Here is a 9,996-nt window from a genome sequence, read left to right as displayed (position 1 = left end):
GGACCCCGGAGACCGTCCAAGACTGGGTTTGCTCCCTCACTGTCAGAATCTTCCAGCGAGGGTCTCACTAATTCCTCAAGCACCTGGGGAATAAGGGGGTGCAATTCCCTCTTAAAGAACCGGACTACGTGGGGGTCGTCCCCCTCAGCACTAGGTTCTAACGGATCCTGATCGTCGTCGCCCTTATCTACTTTTGGAGGGACCTCACCCTGATCTGCAGCGGTGTCCCTCAGAGGCGAAGTGGAGTCATTCTCCTACTGCCTGGCTCTGCACCACCGGGCAGACTGATTTACCCTGGGAGCCACAGTGAACAGGGAACTTGGAGCTGATTTTTTTTTTTTTAACACAAAATCTTTAACTTCTAGTAACAGAAAAAACTAAAGCCTAAGCTAAGAATAACTGAAAAAAATCCCCAAAGAGGCTATTTCTCTGTACCACAGATACTGAGGGTGAGCCTTCGGGTCGCTGAGGAAGCCAGTCCCCTGGCTATCAGGGGATCTGGAACCACAAGGGCTAGCACCACCAGGGGGATGGCCCAGACATTGAACCTAGCACCTTAGGGAGCAAGAAACATCACTCTCATATAGAGCTACAGGTTTACACAACCACCATCTGCTGGAGTCAGAGAAATACTGAGCTTCAGGTAGCACACTTGGGATAGCAGTGCATCGAAGCTTTGCTCTGACTCCATCTGCTGGGGAGTGCATAACAAACTGGTCTGGACTGATCTGGCAACAGATCAGTCCTGACCCCTATGACAAACGAGATGGTAGGATATATGCCTACTCGTGAATAGAGGGTCTTACATAAGTATTTCGGTGACAGAGTACTGTATAAAAAAGAGACCAGTACATTAATTCGTTGGTATTGTTTACACTGATCTAGGAATGTACAGGAACTTACTGTTTCTAGATGATACTAGAGGTAGATTCTGGATTGTGTATAGTAAGAACTGTCCAGTGATCTAAATGTTGGCAATGTCCCCATTTGGACTGTGCCTTTGATTGAACATTTACCTATTTGGCACCTTTGAATAAAATATTCAACTGACTTATATGGCTTTGTGACCTTTTGAAACAGTAATTCTTTCGTTACACATTACTTTTATGGCTATCTGCAATGAACGTCACTCATAAGCCAGGGTCCGTTGGGTATATGATCGCAAATATACTGATACTACCCTTCTTAATAATTGCATTTTACCAAAGAACGGCCCCATCCGGAGTTCATAAGATGCAGTAAGTATAGGCAACCTATCAATAAAGGACAGAAAAACTATCAGTGAACTCTCTGTAAGTAAACGACCAGTCTAGAAGGAGGAAAAAAAATATAATTTCCACAAAAAGGGAAAACGCCCTTTTCCAATGAATACGCACACATAATAACTAGTAGACCACTCAGCACGGCAGCAAACTCCAACCCACCCATCTAAACCCTTTACATAAGCAAGATGGCCGTGTGTGACGTAGGCACAGACGCGCCGCTGACGTCCTACTGCTGTGCCGCTAATCCCCGTGCTGGTGGCGTGCGGCTCGAAGGTTGACAGGAGCCGGAAGCGGAAGTGCCCTGCAGCTGACTGCTGGGTAGTTCGGCGGCTTCCGCCGCTGTCGCCGGTGCAGTTGTGATTTCTCGTCCGGCTCCCGGGCTGTGAGGAGCAGTTTCACTGCGCTGTCATGGGGGAGGCAGATAAGTTTTATTATGTTTACAGCTGCGACCTGGACATTAACGTTCAGCTGAAAATGTGAGAGCTGGCTCGGGGGCGGCTTTGTTCCCTGCATCCGTGAGAAGGGGGGGGGGAAGGAACTGTGTCTGTGCTGAATTAAAGCCCAGGCTGGGGAAGGAGAGGGATGACTGTGGTGTTGGGTGATATTTTATGTGTACGGAGTTTTTTTTTTATTTTAATTTGTATGTTATTTTGAAGTGCTGTAGAAAAGTGCTTTCTAAAAATTTATTTTTATGTGCTGCGGTGAGAATGTGCGGGGGGGGGGGAAATGGTGAAGCGGGTACAAACTTGAACGTCATAACGGTAGCTGTTGAACTACCTTCAGGAGCTGCGAACTTAAGCCTGGTATGAGTGTAATCAGTGATGGCAAATGACAGCAACAGGATCTGTATTGGTTATTCTGGATTCCCTGACGGGATTTATTTTCAGCATGTGTGAGAGAGTCTCCTCTTGAAAGAGGGAGAGAGAAGTGTGAAATGTTTTAGGATGACGTCCGCGTCTTGAGGCAGGTTCATGCTGTGAATTGTACTAGCAAATGAATCCATCCTTTATCACGCTAGATAGCTGAAGTCTGCCCAGTTGTCTTCCTCTCTGTTTAGGTACCCCTTTGGAAAGATGATCATATAAATTCCCATGTTTATATCTACACCAGTTTCCCCCATAATTTTGGCCTGACCTGCCAACCCTGTTGTCTGTCTGAAGTATGTTTAAATTTTGTTACAGTGGTGTCCTTTACAGGCCCTGCTCGTGGTAAGTCATCCTGGGCATTGTGGTTTCCTTGTTCTTACAAGTCCTATGCTTAAGGTTACAGCCAGGCCCCTTCCCATATCTAAGAAGATTTTTAATAATCCAAAAAGTTACCCAAACTAATGAGGCTGTTATCTGAAATATTAGGCCACCCTCTGTGCAAATTATCCTAGCTTTTTGTTGGAAGCTTGCCTCAGTCACCACTGTTGATAGGGTGACAGTGCTATCTGTTCTGTGTAGATTACATCAACCACCTTGGAAGCTTGATGTAGCTTTATTGGCTCTCTTTTCCCATTTATTTGTATTCTCCCCTCTTTGGCTTTCTAAAGTTCATATGACGAGCAAACACTGAAATTGCCTCTCTCATTTCTTGTACTTGTTCTCCCTCTCCTGCTTTTACACCTTGTGTTCTATGTCTATTTCAAGTATATTTAAATTGTCTTGGTTACCACTAACTGCTGGTGAGCTATTCCAGATATTCAGCATTACTTTCAGAACAGTAGTAACCTATCATATTTCCTTTGAATCTTCTTTCTTGCAACTTTATATCTTTTGTCTTTAAATCTACTTTTCTAAAAGAAATTTCACCTTTCAGCACTTAATTGTAGCTTATCAAATATTTGAATCATATCTCACATCCCTTCTTTCCTTCAGTGAGTACATTTTGAGTGTTTTAAGCTTTTCTTTTTAGAGTGTTTTGCAGGCCTTGTATCATTGTAGTGCCCTTTTTTTGAACTGTTGCCATTTTCGGAATGTCCTTACGAAGATATAATCGCTAGAACTGAACACAATACTCAAGGTGTGGTTTCACTAATGACCTATGCAAGAGAAATATTGCCTCCTGTGCTTGCGTGACAGAACTGTGATGAAATGAGGACAATGGAATGATTAAATTTGTAAAATATTTAAACATTTTTTTACTAAATTATGTCAGAATAATTCTACAGAAGGAAGGAAATTTTCAAAAGCTGTTTACCTAAGCAGAATGGGCTATCTGAAAATTGGTTGCTCTTTCTGTAGGTATGTGCGGGATCAACAATGTGCATACTTTGCCTGTATAAAATGTTGATGGGTTAAGTCGGGTGAGCAATAATGCATGTAATTTTCCATTTTCTTTTTTGACCTTTGATATTAGTTTATATAACAGATTAACAGAAATAGAGGTCACACACAAGTGCATCTCTTTTATATAATGCTTGCAGAGAAATAGTAATAAAAAAAAAAGCAAATAATCATGAGCGAAGTCTGTGAATGTATTTTTTCATTGAACCTTACCCCCTCAGCTCTACGAATCTCACCCCAGTGCTATTGACTAAATTCCAAAGCTATTACACCCCAGGGTTCTGAAAGAACAAAAAAAATGAAATTTCAGATCCGTTAGTAAAAATTTGTAATATATCATCAAGTATATCATCTCCACCTGACCACCACTGTGAAAAGTTGGACTTTTATTAATTTGAGAAAGTTATGTCAATAAGCTGGCATCGGGTATGCCATGGTGATTCCCGGGTGTGGAAACTCATGTGGCTGCCTCTTCACTGGCTGCCCATCAAAAATGCCAGGGTCTGAAATTTTAAAATGAATTTATTTTAATTTTTACCCACTTAAAAAGTGCCTATAGGGCTGGCCAACTCCTCCCTGATGTCTTTGATGACCCCTGGGCCTGTGCTTGTATCACTGGGGGCTTGTCTGAGACCCCCAGTGATACAAGCACAGGCCCAGGGGTCTGTACCTGAAGACTAGAGGGTGGCCAATGCAACCCACATTTTTGGAAAGGGTTTGAGGGGTGATCCAGGAAACAATAGACCCTTAAGTCTTGCTTCAGTTCTAGGACAAATAGTAGAAACTATTCTAAAGAGCAAAATCACAGAATATATAGAAAGACATGGTTTAATGAAACACAGCCAGCATGGATTTACCCAAGGGAATTCTTGCCTCTCATATCTGCTACTTTTTTTGAAGAGGTTAATAGAAGTGAATAAAGATGAACGAATAGATATGGTGTATTTGGATTTTCAGAAGGCATTTGATAAAATCCCTCATGAGAGGCTTCTAAGAATATTAAATCATCATGGGATAGGAGGTGATGTCCTTTCATGGATTGCAGACTGGTTAAAAGACACAAAACAGTAGGATTAAATGGTCAGTTTTCTCAGTTCCTCAGGGATCTGTACTTGGACTGGTGTTTTTCAATATTTTTATATATGATTTGGAAAGGAATACAAGTGAGGTGATCAAATTTGCATATGACACAATTATTCAGAATCCTTAAATTACGTGCAGATTGTAATAAATCGCAGGAGGACCTTGCGAGACTGGAAGATTGGATGTACAGATGGCAGCTGAAATTTAATGTGGACAAGTGCTAGGTGATGCTTATTGGGAAAGATAATCCATGCTGTAGTTACACGATGTTAGGTTCCACATTAGGAGTTACCACCCAGGAAAGAGATTTAGGCATCACATTGAAATCATAGGCTCAGTGTGCTGTGGCGGTCAAAAAAGCAAATGATAGGAATTATTAGGAAGGGAATGATAAGCAAAACGGAGAATGTCATAATGCTCTGTATTGCTCCATGTTGATACCGCACCTTGAATACTGTGTACAATTCCGGTCACTGCATCTCAAAAAAGATATAGTTGCAGTAGAGCAGGTACAGAGAAAAGTGATCAAAATGATAAAGGAGATGGAACAGCTCCCCTATGAGGAAAGACTAAAGAACTTAGGGTTGTTTAGCTTGGAGAAGAAATGGCTGGGGGGGGGGGGGGGGTTCGCATATGATAGAGATCTATAAAATCATGAGAGGACTAGAATGGATAAATGTGACTCTATTATTTACTCTTTCTGATAATAGAAGGAATAGGGGGAACTCCTTGAAGTCATCAAGTAGCACATTTAAAAGAAATCTGAGAAATACTTTTTCACTCAATGCACAGTTAAGCTCTGGAATTAATTGCCGCAGGATGTGGTTAGGTCAATTGGTGTAGCTGGGTTTAAAAACAGGTTTGGATAAGTTCCTGAAGGAGAAGTCTATAAACAGCTGTTAAACAAGTTGACTTAGTGAATAGCCATGGCTATTACGGGCACAAGTAGTATGGGATCTATTTAATAGGGATGTGCAATCGTTCAGGAGAACCAAAAAACGATTGCATTTTTTCTGAAATTTTGGAAAAAATTCATTTTCGGGTTAGTGCACACTAACCCGAAAATCGAGGCCCCCGAAACCCCCCCCCCCCCACCGAACTGAGGGAAAAATGAAATTCCCGCAGGGGGGCCCCAAAACAAAATTCTAACCCGAAGGACATCTCTAATGTTAGGATACCTGCCAGGTGATTGTATCCTGGATTGGCCACTGTTGGGAACTTGATGCTGGGCTTGAAGGACCCAGTATGGCAACTTCTTATGTTCTTACCAGTTGCCCTGAGATGTGTAATATTTGCAAGAAACCTTTAACACAGCATGATGACATCCCAGTATTACATAGTGGCACAGTTGGTTAGATTGAAGAAATTCCAGAAGTCCATCAGTTTCAACTCTGTGGCTGTGTTCTACCATCATGCTAATTGAAATTCTGTCAATGAATATTGAAAAGGGAGAAAAAAATTTCATTTTTTAAATTTTTTTTTTATTTCCCAGGACATTGCAGTAGCATAGTGAAACGCTTTAGGGTGTTGAACTCACTGAGCTTTCAGTTTTGCATTTTACAGGCTGTAAAGAACCAGAGCCTTAATCCTTTAATGCAAATTGCCTTTTGGGATATTCCATGCAGCACTAGTACACTTTCTGTCTGGCTGCACGTTAAACATTTTGCAGGCAGAACTGGGAGGGCTGTATATGGCTTGTTTATATTTCTCTCATCTGTGTCTTTTTGTTTTTTTAAGTATGTGGAAAAATGTTTAAATAAAAGGAAGCAACACAGTTAACTGGATTCTGGAGAAAATGTCAAGGCCGATATTTAAAAAATGCTGAGCAACTAAATTTGGTATCTGTTTTTGACTGACATAAGTTCCAAAATGTAGGTGCCTAAATTTAGACACAGCCCTAGTGAATTTTCAAAAGGGCAACATTAAGAGCCTAATTCCAAAAGTTAAGATCCCAAATCTTTTTTGTCTCACAAGTTTTTTTTGTTTTTTTTTTTACCTTTGGCATCTTACTAAATGTCCATTTCAACTTCTTATATATGCCTTAACCTTTACCCTTTTTAACCTAATTTTATTTAGGAAAATTGGCTTTATAAGGTCTTTGTTCTCCTTCTCCATAATATTTGAACCATTCATCCAGTTTCATTTGGCTTTCTTATAGTAGAACACCCTTTGACTCCTGGCCTTCACTGTTCATCTGCCCCTGCCACTCCCTCACTTAGAATCACTGTTTTTGTTACCTGAATTACTTATAGGTAAACAAGCCGGCTAGTTTGAAATCGCAGGAAGGTCAGAGCATATTGTGATGTCATCTAGCATTTTCAAATATCCTGCCATTTGGTTAGTGCCTGTGCTGACCAAATGACTCCATTTCTTGCTTAGTTTCCTCTAGGGAAAAAGTCTAATATACGATAACCTCAGTATACAGATGTTCACATAATCACAATCTTATTCACATGCAGGTTCTGTTTCAGAGAAAGAAGCAAGGCATCATGAAATGCTCACACATCTCTTTGATTCTCCGTTCCAATAATTATATTCCAAACCTGATGTCCTTGTCTGTTGGGATATCTGTGCTGAGCTGTAATAAAGCTGAAACTTTCTAAACTTTGCAAGGAAATTATAGATTGATTAAATTGTATTTTAATATCAAGTGTTGACAAGGTCCATGTGTTTCATATTTATTCTGAACTTCCCATTCCTTCATCTTCTTGTTATTACCTAGCTGAGAAGAAAGCATTCCCTTCCCCTTTGCTGTTCACCTCACCTTTATTTTTGAAAGGAGCCTTCATTTCAGCTAGTTTCTGCCACCCCACTTAGTAGTAATAGTAAAAATCCGTAATGAATATCTGTTCTTTCAAACTGAATTGATTGTTTAAAGCAGTATTTTAGGTGTTTTGCAAGAGGGCGTATTGTTATCATGTCGTCTATCTTTCTGTTTGTGCGCATGACACAACTCAAACTAATGAAGGGACTAGAATGAAATTCAGTAAGGGGAAATCGACTGCAGGTTAACGGGCAATTTTGATTTTGTTAGGAATCCGTACAGTTTCAATTCCCTGACTTTTTTTTGTCACTCCCCTGTGCTGACTTTCACTGGCTTGGTGGAAGGGAAAGTCACTTTTGTGTCAGACTGCTCGCATGCACTTTTCAACTTGTTCTTGAGTATTACAAAGTAATTGTATGATGTGATTGTGAGAATGGGGGGAAACAGCTGTTGTATTTTGCCCTGCATTTTATGGGTAAGCATTGGTAACTGTAGACTTGTTAGTTTTTGAAGGGACGTTCTATAGAGCATTCTTGTTTTCTGTGTTTCAGAGGAAGCTTGGAGGGGAAGAGAGAACAGAAGAGTTATAAAGCCGTCCTGGAAGACCCGATGTTGAAGTTCTCAGGCTTGTATCAGGAGACCTGTTCTGACCTTTATGTCACTTGCCAAGTTTTTGCAGAAGAAAAGCCTCTTGCTCTCCCAGTGAGGACGTCCTACAAAGCTTTTAGTACAAGGTGGAAGTAAGTGAACATATTTTTTTTTTCCATGCTGTGTAAGATGGACAGAACATATTCCTGATATTACTGTTTATTCACAGGGAATCCAGGTTTGAGGTAACATACACGCTGGGCCCTGCACCCTCCTAAGGTTGGCCCTGCATGTATCAGCTGCAGCGGTGCTCTGGAAGGGCTGAAATAGTTGGGGATAGGGCTTCCAAGGTGGCGAGGGCCATGGGTGGTCACCCCTATTCCTCCGCCACACGGATGGCCCTACATACGTGAAAATTAAAAACCTGTTAAACATGGAGCTGTGGTAATGTCTGTATGAAAGCTAGAGTTTAACTTGAGGAAACCTGATAGTCATTACAAAGGAATGTAAAAGAAGGCCTAGATGCCAAACCTGTTAAGCTTTTTTCCTTCTGTGCAAATGAGACTGTGGTGAGGGAGGCAGTAATCTCTGCCAATTTGATTACCACCCCCCACCCCCTCATTTGTTGTGGTTTTTTTTTTTTTTTGTTTGTTTTATTAATATGGTTCTATAAATCTTTATTCACAACCATCTGGTGATACTTTCCCCCTGTTTTATATCCTTTTGATTTGCTTTAGTATAGCTGTGATCAGGAGCCCTGCACCAGGGCTCCCCCATCATCCACTGCATTCCTGGTTCTCAAATTTGACCACTGGGCGGCATCATTGCATAGTGACGATAATTCTCTCCCTGCCAGGGCTGTGAATGCTGCCTCTGTTGCGTTCCCAGCTTATCTGGGGAGCAGAAGACCTGAGCCAGTAATCAAACCCAGTGCAAAACACTGTCACTGTGCCACCAGATTGAGCTTGATTGAGTTCACACACGTATATGTAATTAAATTTGTATCATGTCTTTCCAAGGCTGAAGCACAATTTGAGCACAGAATAATTAAAATCATCATGCTGCTCTCCCGTGTTGGCCTCTGCTCCCGATGCCTTCCCGGCGGTAAGGGCCCGTCGGTGGCATCTGGGAGCGGCAGTGGAGCATCTGTTTCACGGTCCTGAGGTGCAGGGAAGAAACTGCACATTTGGAGGCCTCTGCCTGCTCCGTTCCAGATCAGCGTGGGAACGGCGGCCATTTTGGAGCCTCCTCACTACGATTCAGTGCTGTGCTTGGGGGGAGGGGATTTCCCTCTGCACCTTTCCCCACCGAATCTGAGTCCTGAGAGGCCCCAGGCCTCTGTGCCTGCTTCCCCCGCCCCCCCCCCCCCCCGGTTCGCGTTTGCCCCCGGGGGGGGGGGCCTTAAAGAGACAGCACCCCTTTTCATTGCAGTTTGTGCTTTTACTGCACAAAGCGTATCTGGAGGTAGAGGCTGATTTTCAGTCGCTGGAGCCTCCGCCAGTGAAGGTTTCCAAACCCACTGGCGCTGAGATAGGAGAAACCTATGCATGTGCCTAACACCTTATCCCCACTTCCAAATAGCCTCCACCCACCCCTTTCCCATCCTCCCAAAAGTTCATCAACTCCCAAAGACCATCCAGACCAAGGACAGCATCCAACAGAGAGGGAAAACATTTTAAAACAAGTTTTTTTGTGAAGAAATAAACCTTTATTAACAATAGTATCAAGTACGTACAAAGACAAATAACCAGCTGAAGAAGAGGTACTCATTAAGGCACAGTCCTTATTGTCAGTCTCCAAAAATGTCTTGTATGACATGCCTCCCGGTCTCATTTCCCCTGGCTGCGTTCTCCCCAGGATCTGCAGAGCTCACATCCGGCTCTCCCTCCAGGTCAGGATTAATGTCCTGCGGAAGACCAAGCTGCAGAGCGAGGTTGTGGTGGCCTGCTGCATGCTTCACAGTGTCTGCTGCCTTCTCAGGAGAGTACTGTAGTGCCCCTCCTGAGTGATCCAGGTAGCAGAAACGACT

The 9,996-nt window shown here is 42.4% G+C and overlaps 1 protein-coding gene across 1 annotated transcript in view; it reads left to right on the top strand.

Annotated features, from left to right (window-relative positions):
* Positions 1–1,530: 1,530 nt before the first annotated feature.
* Positions 1,531–9,996, top strand: part of PIK3C3 (phosphatidylinositol 3-kinase catalytic subunit type 3) — a 498,179-nt gene continuing 489,713 nt past the window's right edge. Inside the window, 2 exon segments of the mRNA XM_029581010.1 lie at positions 1,531–1,741; positions 7,931–8,119. Of these exon segments, the coding sequence (XP_029436870.1) occupies positions 1,674–1,741; positions 7,931–8,119 (257 nt within the window). The 5' untranslated portion in view covers positions 1,531–1,673.

This window comes from Rhinatrema bivittatum, chromosome 1 (assembly GCF_901001135.1).
Source record: "Rhinatrema bivittatum chromosome 1, aRhiBiv1.1, whole genome shotgun sequence".
NCBI lineage: Eukaryota > Metazoa > Chordata > Amphibia > Gymnophiona > Rhinatrematidae > Rhinatrema > Rhinatrema bivittatum.
The sequence above is the reverse complement of the archived record's forward strand: the minus strand, read 5'-3'. Positions and strand labels throughout refer to the sequence as shown.